This window comes from Heterocephalus glaber, unplaced genomic scaffold (assembly GCF_053883595.1).
Source record: "Heterocephalus glaber isolate CG9 unplaced genomic scaffold, H.glaber_assembly_v1.0 deba00000594, whole genome shotgun sequence".
NCBI lineage: Eukaryota > Metazoa > Chordata > Mammalia > Rodentia > Bathyergidae > Heterocephalus > Heterocephalus glaber.
In genome coordinates, this window is record NW_028258151.1 from 34,238,422 (window position 1) to 34,252,615 (window position 14,194).

At 53.1% G+C, this 14,194-nt stretch overlaps 1 protein-coding gene across 50 annotated transcripts in view; it reads left to right on the forward strand.

Annotated features, from left to right (window-relative positions):
- Positions 1 to 14,194, forward strand: part of Madd (MAP kinase activating death domain) — a 38,151-nt gene that overhangs the window by 8,805 nt on the left and 15,152 nt on the right. For 6 of the 50 annotated variants that reach the window (XM_021264109.2, XM_021264106.2, XM_021264111.2 and 3 more), the window contains exons 8-24: positions 1,843 to 2,021; positions 2,331 to 2,566; positions 2,925 to 3,081; positions 3,304 to 3,407; positions 3,489 to 3,682; positions 4,047 to 4,300; positions 4,542 to 4,681; positions 5,440 to 5,541; positions 6,770 to 6,829; positions 7,175 to 7,277; positions 7,814 to 8,000; positions 8,095 to 8,245; positions 8,636 to 8,842; positions 10,514 to 10,567; positions 11,426 to 11,526; positions 13,012 to 13,095; positions 13,328 to 13,486. In XM_021264109.2, the coding sequence (XP_021119768.2) occupies positions 1,843 to 2,021; positions 2,331 to 2,566; positions 2,925 to 3,081; positions 3,304 to 3,407; positions 3,489 to 3,682; positions 4,047 to 4,300; positions 4,542 to 4,681; positions 5,440 to 5,541; positions 6,770 to 6,829; positions 7,175 to 7,277; positions 7,814 to 8,000; positions 8,095 to 8,245; positions 8,636 to 8,842; positions 10,514 to 10,567; positions 11,426 to 11,526; positions 13,012 to 13,095; positions 13,328 to 13,486 (2,472 nt within the window). 50 annotated transcript variants of the gene reach the window in all.

A 14,194-nucleotide genomic window follows, 5' to 3' on the forward strand; every position in this document is an offset into this window, starting at 1 on the left:
TGTATGAAAGGGCCCTTCATGTCCTGTTTGGTGTCATGTCCACTGTTCTTCATGGCCTTGCTTCTCTCCATCCCTAAAGAACCCTTTCCTCAGACCCTTTCTCTGAGTAATCCCTCATGTCTGCTTTTGTTTGTTTTATTTTTTTTTGAGACAGGGTCTCGCTGTGTAGCTCAGGCTGGCCTTGAACTCACCATATAGCCCAGGCTGGCCTGGAACTCACAGCGATCCTCCCGCCTCAGCCTCCTGAGTGCTTGGGCTACAGCCATGCACCACCACACCTGGCTTCCCTCACATCTGCTTTTTCATTGATTGCTTTTCTTGTGTTTTTTTTTTTTAGTTAATTTTATTGGTACATTTTAGGTATACAATATAATGACATTGCTTTTCTTCTTTTTTTGAGATTTCAATTTCATTATTTATTTTTCAGTTTTCTTCTTGATAACATTGAGGATAATAGCTACGTCTCTCTCATGTGAGAAGACATTTTAAAAAAAATTACATAGCCTGGGCCGGGGATTTAGCTCAGTGGTTTCACCACCTGCTGCGCAAGCGCAAGGACCTCAGTTCAATCCCTGGTACCAAAAAATAAAAAAATAAAAATAAAATTAAAAATTACATAGCCCAATCTCAAGTATACTATTATGGCTGTTGTGCATTGTGTAAGTTTTTCTGCTTATACTTTAACTTTTCTTTTAATTTTTAGTTTTATTGTACATGTTTGCAGTACCTAATGATTGCATTCCTCGTGGGGAGTTGGGAACTTGTACATTACACATCCTAATCCTTTTTATGTCCCCTTCCCCTCTCCCCACCACTTTTCTTCTTCTGCATGCTGAACACAGTACCTGAAGGTAAAGCGGGGCCAGGCTCCATTCCCTGTCCTGTCCTAGGGCCGCAATAGACAGGAATCCTCTCGCTTGAAGGGTCTTTCAAGTTGTGTGTGCGTGTTGTGCAAAGCCTCCTGTAGTCCCTTAGCAGCCTGAATGGACACAGGTCATTCCATGTCGCCCCTCTCACCCTCTCCTGCTTCGTCCCTACTGCTGTGATGTAACATCTTGTGCTGCAGAGTCTGGCACGGTGGCAGGCTCAGAAAGTTCTCTCACCGTCTTCACTTGCTGTGTCCTCATTCCTGGTGGTTGCTGAAGTACAACTAATGAGATGGCCAGGCTGATCTGAAACGATGCCAATTCGTTACCCTAAATATTTGTAGGCGCTAAGATCTGACGCCTGCTTCTCAAAGTCCATGGACCAGGCGCGTTGTCCTCACCTGGGCCTGTTGAAAACACACATGGAGTCAGAACCTCCATTTGGGTAACGCCATGGTGACCCCTGTGCGCCCTCACCTTTGAGAAGCACCGCTGGGCTGCACCAGTGGTTTCCGTGCTGCCCCTCGGAGCCTGTTAGGGGCATATTTAATTTGTGAGCACCGAGTACACGAGGCTCCCATCCTTTCTGACCTGAGAAGCTGTTTTTACATCACAGTTAATTATTTTCTCATATAGATTTCAATGTAGAAAACACTTGGTGACCAAAATAAATTGGAAACTCTGGTTCCAGACTTCAGGTTTGAACAGGTTACCCTGAGCTAGATTGGCTTAAACATGAAGAGCTGTGTATTTAGACTGTTTTCTGTAGGCTAGAATATTTGCATTCTTTTTTTTTTTCAAAGATGCAGGCTCTGAAATGGATTAGCCATGGCTTGCAAGTGAGCACTGTTCTTTGCTGAGAACTTTCTGATTAGAGAGCGCGATGTAGAAGACTTTAGAAGGCTTCCACCTGGGACTGCAGATTGGTTCTCTAACCCGGGAATCTGCCTTAGCGAAGGGGTTTCTTGTCCTGCAGGCCCTAGCCAGCATGAGTCTCAACACCCAGCCCATCCTCAACCTAGAGAAGTTCCACGAGGGCCAGGAGATCCCACTTCTCTTGGGAAGGCCGTCTTCTGACCTGCAGTCCACGCCATCCACTGAATTCAACCCGCTCATCTACGGCAATGACGTGGATTCAGTGGACGTCGCCACCAGGTGAGACCGAGTGAGTGACACAATCCCAGCTTCCTGGGTTGGTTTCCTTGCTGTCTTGACCATAGGGCAGACTTTCCCAGAGCCACATTTGCTTCATGTATAAAATGTGTATGATGTTTGATTACCTTTTCCGCCTTGGTGAGAGCGAAGAAAGCAGTTCACAAAGCCCTCGGGAGGGGGAGGACGTGAATGGCTGGCTGTCTCAGATGCGGAAGCCTGTGCACTGGGCAGTGGTCTGATGCCCTCGGTGCATGGTTTCGTCTTCCGAAGCACATGGGTCTCTGTCATCTCCCCTCCCCTCTTCCACAGAGTGGCCATGGTGCGCTTCTTCAACTCCGCCAACGTGCTGCAGGGCTTCCAGATGCACACGCGCACCTTGCGGCTCTTCCCTCGGCCTGTGGTGGCCTTCCAAGCCGGCTCGTTTCTAGCCTCACGTCCCCGACAGACTCCCTTTGCCGAGAAACTGGCCAGGACTCAGGCCGTAGAATACTTTGGAGAGTGGATCCTCAACCCCACCAACTATGCCTTCCAGCGAATCCACAACAGTGAGTCCCTTGCCCTCTGGTGGCCCTACCTGGTGGCCTGTCCTTTGCTTGTTCCCTTGCTAATCCTTGACCTGCCCCTTCCATTCCTGTTTTGCTGTAGGCTTTTCCCTACTCTTTTCCAGTACTGAGGACTGAACTCAGGGCCTTTGAACTGAGCCCTTTTTATTTTTGGGGGACAGCATCTTGCAAAGTCACCAAGTTGCCCAGGCTGGGTTCAAACTTGCAACCCTTCTGCCTCAGCCTCCCAGACAACTGCGATTTCAGGCCTGCACCACCACCCCTGGCTCCTACTTTTATTTTTGTGCGTTGTTTGCCTTTCTTTCCTTGCTGCTAACTAGTCCCCTTCCTCTTGGGATAGATATGTTCGACCCAGCCCTAATCGGCGACAAGCCCAAGTGGTATGCCCACCAGCTGCAGCCCATCCACTACCGAGTCTACGATGGCAACTCGCAGCTGGCCGAGGCACTGAGTGCACCGCCAGAGCGCGACTCTGACTCTGACCCCACTGACGACAGGTGAGCGTCCCTCCCTGCCCCGCTGGGCCTTCCTCAGTGCGTAGGAGACTGGATCTCACAGGAGGCGGGTGCCAGTCATTGCATTGTATTTTGATTGATTGTCTTGGCTTTCTGATACTCTGTGCTTGCCTTACTGTTTTCCTAAATTCTAATTGCAAATTATTTTCCTGGTCCCTTTCTGGTTTCTCCCGCTCCTCCTCCCTTGTGCTCTTGACTTGGTAGTGGCAGTGATAGTATGGATTATGATGACTCAAGCTCTTCATACTCCTCCCTCGGTGACTTCGTCAGTGAGATGATGAAATGTGACATCAATGGCGATACTCCCAGTAAGTGCGCCTGGGGACCTCAGCCGGTGCTAGGCAGGGCTTGGGGGCGAGGCCATCTTACCTCTGTCCCTTGGGTTCTAGCAGATGTGGACCCTCTGACGCACGCAGCGCTGGGAGATGCCAGCGAGGTGGCAATCGATGAGCTGCAGAACCAGAAGGAAGTGGAGGAGCCTGGCCCCGATGGCGAGAACTCTCAGGAAAACCCTGCCCTGCGCTCCAGCTCCAGCACTACTACCAGCAGCAGCCCCGGCACCGTCATCCATGGAGCCAACCCCGTACGGAGGGCTTGGCAGGGCGAGGGCCAGACAGCAGCGGTGGGGTGTGGGCCTTGGGTCTGTGCGGCAGGCATGCTGTGGCCATGCATGAGCCTTCATGCCCTTCCCATCTCTTCCCATAGGCCTCAGGCTCAGAGCCTTTCAGATATAGTTTTGACCCCAGGAGATCACAGGGCTTTTTTGTGGGTACAGCCAAGATCCCTTGTGTGTAATTTGTGGAGACACAGAACGTGCCAGAAATGTTTTTTGCCCACATATACCACAGGGTAGGATCTGACAGGCGCGGCACTGCCCTGCCCAACCGGGAACATGGGAAGGCACCCTGGGAAGCAGGTGACCAGTTTTTGTCGAATGTGGCCCTTAGGAACCTGCTGACTCTGAGGAGATGGATGACGAGGCAGCCGTCAGTGTCCCCAAGCCCCTGTCTCCCAGGCCTCCCAGCCTCGGCAGAGCAAGCTCGGACCGGCGGCAGCCAGAGGCTGGAGAGGGGTCAGTGTGCCGGCGAGCCTGTGACAGCCCCTACTCGGAGCCCCAGTATGGCCTTCCCCCTGAGGAGGAGGAGGAGGAGCAGGGGGAATGGTACACTCCCTGCTTCAGCCAGCATGTGGATGGCAGTCGGTGAGAGCAGGGGCCCTCCTCCCTGGGGGATGAAGGACCTCTCAGCCCTGGACCCCAGGCAAGGGTTAAGCAGAACGTCAGACGAGTCCAAACATCCTCGAAGTCCTGCCATCCCCAGGCTGGTGCTTGATCCGGGGCTCAGGCATCCTGGGGAGGGAGCCACAACTACATTGTAACCTGAGGCCCAGCTCCCAAGGTTAGGTCCCCCGCCTGGGCTCATAGGTGCCACTGTGCATTCAAGGGCTCAAAAGCTGCTGCGGCCCAACAGCTTGAAACTGGCGAGTGACTCGGACGCAGAGTCAGACTCCCGCGCGAGCTCCCCCACCTCCACCGTCTCCAACACCAGCACCGAGGGCTTCGGGGGCATCATGTCGTTCGCCAGTAAGTACCCGAGCCCAGGCAGCCCTCCCGTGTTCCATCTGAGATGTGGGGCTGGGCTGGCATCATCAAGCCCCAATTCGGCCCATTTGGGTGATACTGCAAAAGGAGTTTTACATGGGGTCACTGAAGGACACAGATCTGTCACTCGATGTTGTATCTGGAGGTTTTGTCTATTTCAGGGAAGACAGCTGAGCAAGCCATTGAAATGAGCATTAAATTCAGAATCACTACTTTACAGAAATATTCCGGTCAGATTTGCTTTAGGTTTATATCTGATATACCTTTTGCCTACTGAGGGACTTCCATGACCATTCCTTGAACTCTGCGTAAGGTTGATTTTTGTGCTTAGAGAATATCCCCAGCAGTGAGAACTGGTGTCTCTTTAAGTATGGATAGGTGGAGAGTAGAGAGAGCCATCGTGGGAGATAATGTAACTGACTGTGGGCCTTTTCAGAAGCCAGGGAGGGACAGAAGCCACTTCAGACCAGAAGCATGTTAACTGCAGCGTTCAGGCTGTGTGAGCAGAGGGTGAGGACGTTATTACAGAAGGTGGCTAGGGGAGATTGTCACAGGGTTTCGAGCACCCCTGGCACTGATGCCTTTGTCTGCCCTGTGTCAGCCTCGATCCCTTCTAAGAGCAGTGACTCTCTGGCCCAGCTCGCTCTTGGACAGAAGGGAGGTGAAAATCAAACCAGGCCCAAGCATAGATGTTTTGATTTCCTCACTGAACTGTTGCCCTTGTGCCCTCTCCTCTGCAGGCAGCCTGTACCGGAACCACAGTACCAGTTTCAGCCTTTCAAACCTCACGCTGCCCACCAAAGGTGCCCGAGAGAAGACCACACCATTCCCCAGTCTGAAAGGTAACGACCACCTTCCTTGTGCCAGACCAGGTTTTCCTGCAAGAATGTCAGGCCTACCACGCTTGTCAGGAGCCCTGGACCAGGGCTGTTGCCCCTCATTCGCTTTTCATGGCTTTCACTGCACATCACAGGTGCTTGATGGTTGTCAGGTAGAAGCCATCTGTGAAGATGGAGAAGGCCCTACTCTGTCATTTAGGTTCATGGCAACTGTGGCATCACTGCTGCTTCTGGGGGTGGAGAGGCCCTGGTCAAAGATCTGAGACTGACAGGGATGGTCAGCTGTCCCATCACCTGCACGTAGGATGACTCTGTCCCCAGGAGCTGCCCCCAGAGGATGATCATGGAGGGCCTGGCAGTGTTGACGGAGCTGGCCTCTTTTTCCCAGGCTGCATCCCTTCTTGGGGCCTGGGCATGGTCCGGGTGGTATTGATTGGCTTTCTGGGCCAGTTAAGACCTTAGTTCTCTTGTGACCTCTGACAGTTGGAATTGAATTTGGCTTTCATTTGTTTTCTGTGGCTATCGTGCTAAACTGTTTTGGTAGGAAGTAGAGTGAGGAGCAGCTCCGTGATTCTGTGACTGAGCCCTCACTCCCAGGGATTGAAAATGCCAGGAGTCTCTGCAGTGGGTGCTCCTGGGTGGGCAGGGAAATGTGGGCCAGGCGGGCAGAAGGACCCCAGAGTGACAGCACAGGCGACTGACGAGCTGTGCTGAGTGGATGGACCAAGGCTGGGCAGGCTAGGCAGGGAAACGTGTTGGTGCAGCTGGCTTCTCGGATCCGTCGGAAGGGACGAGCGTGAAACCTTCACTGCATGCTGATGCTTCATCCCATCTGCTGCTCCTGTCCCTCCTAGCACTTCCCATCCTCACCACCCCCACCCCACTACCCATGACAGTGTCTGCAAGGGGAGACTTTCCTGCGACACCCAGGGCCTCTGGACCCCTGTGCTAGAGGTCACCAGGTACACATGTGCTGTTGAGCACCCGAGGCTCCTTTTGTCATTTACTCCACCTTGGCTTCGAGAGGCCCCAGCCTTAAGGATGGTCTTTCTTGGAGCCCTGGCTGTCTCCAGGTCACTTGGCCTGCAGTGCCGGTGTGACCGAGAACCACGGTCACATGCACTCTTGAAGCTTTGGGAGAACTCTCAGACGCTGGACTTCCTGCTCCATCAGAGGGTGTATGGGTCACAGTATCATGGTGCACCTACTAATTGTGTATTTTGTGTCCCAGTATTTGGGCTAAATACTCTAATGGAGATTGTTACTGAAGCCGGCCCCGGGAGTGGCGAAGGTGGGTCTTGCCTGTGAGCTGTGCATGATCTCTTTTCTCCTAGCACCCTCCGTGCCTGCCTGAGGGCCATCCTCCCTGTGGAGCAAGCGGCCTCCCATGAGTGACCTGCCTTGCGGTCCCCGTGACGCCCGTGCTGCTCGAGGGGCGTGCTGTGGTGCATGTGGAGTGGCTGAGGCTCCATCCCCACCTCTTCCACTTGCCATGGCTGCTTTCTGCCTGTGTGTGATGCCCAGTGCCACCCCACCCGGGCTGCTGGCCTGGGTGTGGAACACTGCCACCCAGGGCTGTGCTGCTGTGAGCCCTGCACCGCAGTGACGTCTGTCCTTCCTGCCTTCCTCGCTACAGGCAACAGGAGGGCTTTAGTGGACCAGAAGTCGTCTGTGATTAAACATAGCCCGACAGTGAAAAGAGAGCCTCCATCTCCGCAGGGCCGGTCCAGCAATTCTAGGTAATAAATGGCAGCACCGTTGTAAGAGTTCTCAGGTGGAGTAGCTGGGTGTGATGTTGCTGTCCTCTAACCCCATGTATCTTGAGAGGCTGAGGTAGGAGAATCTCCAGTTGGAGGCTCCCCTGCACAATGTAGTCAGACCTTATCTGAAAATGAAAAATATAAAGGGCTGGGATATAAGCCAGGGGTAGAGTGGCCCTGGGGTCAGTCCCCAGGGGAAAAAGGAGGAGGTTCTCAGGTTGGACAGTAGTTACTGTACAGAATTCAAGGGCTCGCAAGATGGGGAGAGAAGCTCTCAGGAGAGGAGAGGAGAGGGTTTCCTGCCAGCCCTTCCCATTCCATTCCAGTTCCCAAGGGGCAGTCATGGCTTCTGGTGGAAATGGGGAAACTGAACTCCCTGGCCAGAGGGGACGCGGTGGCCAGGGACATCACGAGGCTTGGCTTGGCCTTCGGCCCCTGGAGGCAAACATGTGGTTGGCAGGAGGGGAGGCTTGCTGCCAGGTAGCAGAGGCCCACAGCGTGCTGTGTGCCTGCAGCGAGAACCAGCAGTTCCTGAAGGAGGTGGTGCACGGCGTGCTGGACGGCCAGGGCGTGGGCTGGCTCAACATGAAGAAGGTGCGCCGGCTGCTGGAGAGCGAGCAGCTGCGGGTCTTTGTGCTGAGCAAGCTGAGCTGCGCCACGCAGTTGGAGGATGAGGCCCGGCCGGATGTCATCCCAGATGTGGTCAGCGCGGGGCTGGGAGTGGGCGCCACCTGGGCGGAAGGGCGGGGATGCCAAAGGGAGTTCACCCACGCCAGGCCCTGGCTTGTGGTTGCAGGAGATCAGCCGGAAGGTGTACAAGGGCATGTTGGACCTGCTCAAGTGCACAGTGCTCAGCCTGGAGCAGTCCTACGCCCACGCGGGGCTGGGCGGTATGGCCAGCATCTTTGGGCTCCTGGAGATCGCGCAGACCCACTACTACAGCAAAGGTAGGGCTGCCCTGAGGCGCACGCCCGCCGGCCTCTCCCGCTCCTCTCAGCGAGCCCCGCGCCCCACCACACATGTCCTGCCAGGCTGGGGACTTTGTTTTCTAGCTGGCACGTATGGAGTGGAGGTGTCTCTGTCATGCAAAGTAAGATGTCGGCTCCACTTTCCCCACACCACTTTTATTCCACATCTTCCTATATCCTGGTTTCTTCTACCTCTTTTCCTTGTCTGTATTCCCATTCGCTACTTCTTGATTTTTTTTTTTTTTTTTTGGTACGGGGGATCTCATTCTGGTCCTTGGGCTTGCGAGGCAGCGGGTGGCACCGCTGAGCTAAATCCCCAGCCCCATTCGCTACTTCTTAACCTCCTTCTGTGTTTGATTTTCCCCTCAGAGCCAGACAAGCGGAAGAGAAGCCCCACAGAGAGTGTAAATACCCCAGTTGGCAAGGACCCTGGTCTGGCTGGGCGGGGGGACCCAAAGGCTATGGCCCAGCTGAGAGTCCCCCAGCTGGGACCTCGGGCACCAAGTGCCACAGGAAAGGGTCCCAAGGAACCGGACACCAGAAGTTTAAAGGAGGAGAATTTTGTAGCATCTGTTGGTACGTATCGTTGTATTTGGTGTGCCACAGGGGTCCTAGCTCCTTAAATATCCCTTCGTCCTCTCAATCCATCCAGAATCCTGCCTTTCTCCCCCACCCATGCTTTGCTTTCTGGAGAAGGAGAGAGAGCTGTGTCCATTCCCAGTGGCATTGCTTTACACTCCTCTGTCCCTACATGGCATCTTCAGCCGCCCCCACCGACATATTAGAAGAAGAGTGGAAGTGTTGTTCAGAGGCATGTGAATCGCAGTGCAGGGAGTCCAGGCTATGCTCCTGTCCCTCTTTTCATTGATTTCTGGTTTTCTTCACATAGCAAAGAGGCCTGTGCACTCCAGGAAGCTGTGAGGAAGTTTACAGGTGCATCTCTGGCCTGTAAACCGATGATAATCTGGGTCTCTGAAGGCAGTTTTTCCTCAGCCAGGCACTGACTGCCAGGACACGGCTCCTTCATGGCGTGTGTGCAGCCCCCACGTTCCTGGTGGGTTCTGGCCTCAGAGCTAGAGCTCTCTGAGTCAGCTTTTCTCTCAGCCCTCCCTCCCCAAGCTGATTAGCTGCGTGCTCATGCTTGCGTTGTGTTTCTCCACACATGTGGGATCACCTCAGATGGGCTCCCTCCCTCCTTGGCCTGAGTCACCTAGCCCATCTGTGTCTGTGTTTTGCTAGTTCTAGGCCCCCAGGCATTCTGCTTAGCTGATATCTCTTTGTCACAACCACTAGTAGTTACCTCATGTTCTCATAAATGATGATGAGGAGCCAGTTCCCTTTTTGGGGCCCTCTACTTCTCGGGCCAGCATAACATTCTCCTGGAAGCAGGTGACACTGCTTTCCCCTGCCCTGATGGAACATTCTAGAGAGGCAGTTGCCATGCCCAGTTAAAGGTCTGGAGTTGTAGTCCTGTCTGTCCCCAACTAGAAATGTGGCATTGGGCCAAGCACTTCCTCTTGGCTTCCCTGTCTCCTCACCTGTGAGTTGAGGAGGTCCTACAAGTAAACTCTGAGGGTCCTTCCAGGAAAGGAATGGCTGCAGTTGGTATCCTCTCTGCTTTCCCCTATGAGATGCTAGTCTCGGCCATTTCTATGTTCTCTGTCGGTTCTCTCGGAAGTGGAAGTGTGCCCAGGCCACTGGCTGAGGTGGGTCTCTTGGTAAGGCAGGCGCTAGTTCTGAGGGTGAGTTGGTTCTCTGGGGAGCAGCAAGGAGGGATGCTGACTGGCTCTGTCCAGCCGGTGAGTCTGAAGCCCAGCTGATGGGGATGGTTGTCTCCCTCACCTGGAGTCTGTCGGGACTGCTGTCCCCAGCTCGTTTGGCAGAGAGCATGGTGTGCTGTGGGTTTCAGCTAATCTGTTTCAGCTGACCTGTTTCAGCTGCTCTCTCGAGCACTTGGTCTAGCCTCTTAAGGGTCAGAGCAAAGGAGCTTCCTCAAGGCCCTCCCAGGGTTTCTGCTGCTGTGTTGGGGCCTGGTTTAGAATTTGGAGTCTTTAGTTCATGAGTCAGGGAAGGCCTTGGATGTCTTGGTTCTCGAGCCCCTCACCCAGTGAAGACGTCTTCGTATCTCTTGGTTGGTAATCCTGTGCCCGAGATGGAGTCCACTTGGGTGGGTGGGTGTCCCTTCTGCCTGTCTGACCAGCCTCTGACTCTCTCCTTTTTCTCCTGCTTGCATTGCATCTGGGGTAGAATTGTGGAACAAGCACCAGGAAGTGAAAAAGCAAAAAGCTTTGGAAAAACAGAGTAAGGAACAAATGCCCCTTCCTGTCCCCAAGTCTCCCATACCTGCCAACTCCCCAGGCCCAGTTGGGGCAGTCTCCTTGCTCAGCCCCACCCCAAATTTGCTCTTGGGGGGTATTTGGCCTGAAAGCAGGTAGGTGGTGTGTGACTTCTAGGCATCCGGCTTGTAGGCTGCTTCCTGCCCCGCCCCACAGCACACAGGGTGTCTCTGGAGAAACCTGGACCTTGCTGGGAGAGGCTTTGCTGATCACAGTGCCCCCCATTGGCTGATGGCTCCCCACTGCCAGGAGGCCTGTGGGCACAGTTGGCAGAGATGGTTGCTGTCCCTCCGTGTTGAGTCTGTAGCTGCCCACCTCTCTGGTGGCCTGCCTAGGCACGCTTTCCTGCTTCCTGTCATTCTGTCTTTCTGCCATACCACTGTGGTGGGTACGCTGAAAGGGTGGATGGTTGTTGTTTTCATCAAATGGAGCTATTGTAGGGGAGGGTGGGGCAGGTGTTTCCTTTTCTCTTTGGGCCTAGCCTTTCCTGGCTCCTTTGGATACATTTGTCTGTCTGGGAAGTGCTGACAACCAGGGGACCCTTAAGTGGCCTCCAGCTCCAGTGAGGCTCTGGCTCTGGGCGCCATGGAGTGTGGTTGGCGTTTGTGGAGCGTTTCTGTTCTAGGATGATTTGCTCAGCATCTTCAGAGTCCTCTGAGACCGGGTCTGATTTGTCCTGTTTGTTTCTTAAGGCACCTGGGGACCTCTTTGACTGGGTCTGGGGGGCTGGTCCCTGGAAAGGAGACTGCGCTGCTGCTCCACTCCCTTCTCCAGCCCGCCCCAGCCTCTGTGTGCTGAGTGACAGAGTTCTTCCCCTACTCAGGGCCAGAAGTAATCAAGCCCGCCTTTGACCTTGGTGAGACAGAGGAGAGAAAGTCCCAGATCAGTGCAGACAGCGGCGTGAGCCTGACTTCTGCTTCCCAGGTTTGTGGCGACCTTGGAGAAAATGGGCAGAATTAAGTTACCTTGATGGGCACAACTCTCTCCCAGCACTCCAGGACGCTGAGGCAGAAGAATCACAAGTTTGAGCCCAGCCTGGGCAACTTAGTGACATAATGAGCCTTGTCTAAATGAAAAATAAAAAAAGACTGGGGTTACAGCTCAGTCTGAGGGTCCTGGGTTCAATCACCAGCAGTGCAAAAATAATAAAAAAACAGGATTAAATTTGTTATCTCAGAGTGCTTTTTTTTGGTACTGAGGATTGAACTCGGGTCCTTGTGCTTGCTCAGCAGGCAGTGAAACCACTGAGCTAAATCCCCTGGCCTCAGAATGCTTTTTTAAAAATGGGCTGAGGGGGCTGGGGATTTAGCTCAGTAGTTCTGCCACCTGCCTTGAAAGTGCAAGGACCTGAGTTTGATCCCCGGTACCAAAAAAAAAAAAAATGGTCAGAGGGCTGGGGATTTAGCTCAGTGGCACTGCACCTGCCTCACAAGGACAAGGTCCTCAGTTCGATCCTTGGTACTGGAAAACAAAACAAAACAAAACAATGGGTTGAGGGTTGAACCCAGGGCTTTACATATGCTAGGCAAGTGCTCTACTGCTGAGCCACACTTCCAGCCCTCAGATTTTCTTTTTTTTTTGGTTTGGTTTTTTTGAGACAGGGTCTCACTATGTAGTAACTCACTTTGTAGCCCAGGCTGGCCTCAAACTCATAATGATCTTCGTGCCTCAGCCTCCCAGTGTGTGCACCACCACACCTAGCTTCAGAATACTCCTTAAATTAAAAAGAAACAGGGCTGGGGATTTAGCTCAGTGGTTCCACCGCCTGCCTCGAAAGCACAAGGACCCGAGTTTGATCCCCAGTACCAAAAAAAGACAAAGTGAAAGAGCAGCTTCAGAACAACAGGCCAGGAGAATAGTTCTGTGGTAGAGTGCTTCCCTCAATATTCAAGGCCCTGGGTTCAATCCCCAGTACCATAAGAAAAAAAAAGAAAAGAAAAAGAAAGGAAACATAGCAACATGAATATCCAGTAATGAAGGAATGATTAGATACACGCCATAGATCCATGTAATACAATATTAGTGTCCATTAAAGGTTGTGTTTGCAAAAACTTAGTGACATGGGAAGATGTTTATAAACCTGTGTGCACTATGATTCCAGTTTTATTTTTAAGTTGTAGTTAGAGAAGACCGAAAAGAGATATGCTAAAAACAGTAGTTAGTGTGGGTGGTAGATTTATGGCTTTTTCTTATGTCCTCATTCTTTCTTGTGTTTTTGACAGTGAGCACATATTTGTTTCATGTGTCTTCTTTTTTCCGCTATGTGAGTCACGCCATTTCCTGTTGAGGAAAGGCGCACAGGGCTCACGTGGCTGGACCGTAGCAGAAGAGTGGGCGTGGAAGGAGGACGGAGGGCAGCCAGGAACTGGGGACCCCTCCTGACTGTGTCTGTGCCCCGTCTTCTTGCAGAGGACTGATGGAGACTCTGTCGTCGGCATGAGTCCGGCTGTCCTGATCCGCAGCTCAAGTCAGGATTCTGAAGTCAGCACCGCGGTAGGGGGCACCACACTGGCATCTGGTGGGCAGGGGCGGCCCCCACGGAAGGGGCTCCTTTCTCTCCGAGGCCATCGTTGGCCTCAGCCCGGCTGGTGCTGGTGGAGATTCGGCCTGTCACGGGCCTCTCCCGGCTCAGAGAGAAGGCACTCTGAGGCGTGCTCTGACAGGCCGCACTGGGAGCAGAGACCTCCCTTGCCTGGGAGCCGCCCTCACCGCTGTCCCTTTCCAGGTGAGTAATAGCTCTGGAGAGACCCTCGGAGCAGACAGCGACCTGAGCAGCAACGCAGGTGATGGACCAGGTGGCGAGGGCAGTGTCCACCTGGCCAGTTCTCGGGCCACTTTGTCTGATAGTGAGATTGAGACCAACTCTGCCACAAGCTCCATCTTTGTAAGCTTTATTTACCGACACAAGAAGACTTTTTCTTTAATAGGGGAGGGAATGGGGCAGGGATTTAGCTCAGTGGTTTCGCCACCTGCTGCGCAAGCGCAAGGACCCGAGTTCAATCCCCGGTACCAGGAAAAAAAAAAAAAATAGGGGAGGGAAGTGGGTTAGAGAAGAATGAAGGTTAAGAGACAACGAGAAGGAAGAGATGGGGCCAGGGATACAGCTCCATGGTAGAACGCTTGCCTTGCGTGTGGAGGGCCCCAGTTCCACCTTAGCCCTACAAGAAAATAAAATAGACCAAATGATGATGGAAGGCGTGGATAACCTTTATGTACTATACTGTAAGGAAAATGTTGTGTAAGGCTTTTTTCACAGTCATTTGGCTCCATGATCTCCTGAATTGTGGTTAATGAGGGGCCTGTCCCGTGGAGCAGGGCATCCAGTCCCACAGCATAATCCGGTGGTAGCTTTGCAGGCCAGGTGAAGCTCTCACCAGGTGCCAGGCTGCCTGTAACAAAGGCCTAGTTGAGTCCTCATCTAGTCAGTGCTCTGTCTGTATAGTGCATGAAAATAGCATCTCCCTGTAACATGTTTCTACCAGCTACTTGACGTTTTTACCTAGGAAGTGATATACAAGTTCCAGATTCTGTCCCAAAGGAACGAGGTGACTCAGGCCTGCTTCCACTCATGGGATGTTGCTCTGAATGGTTT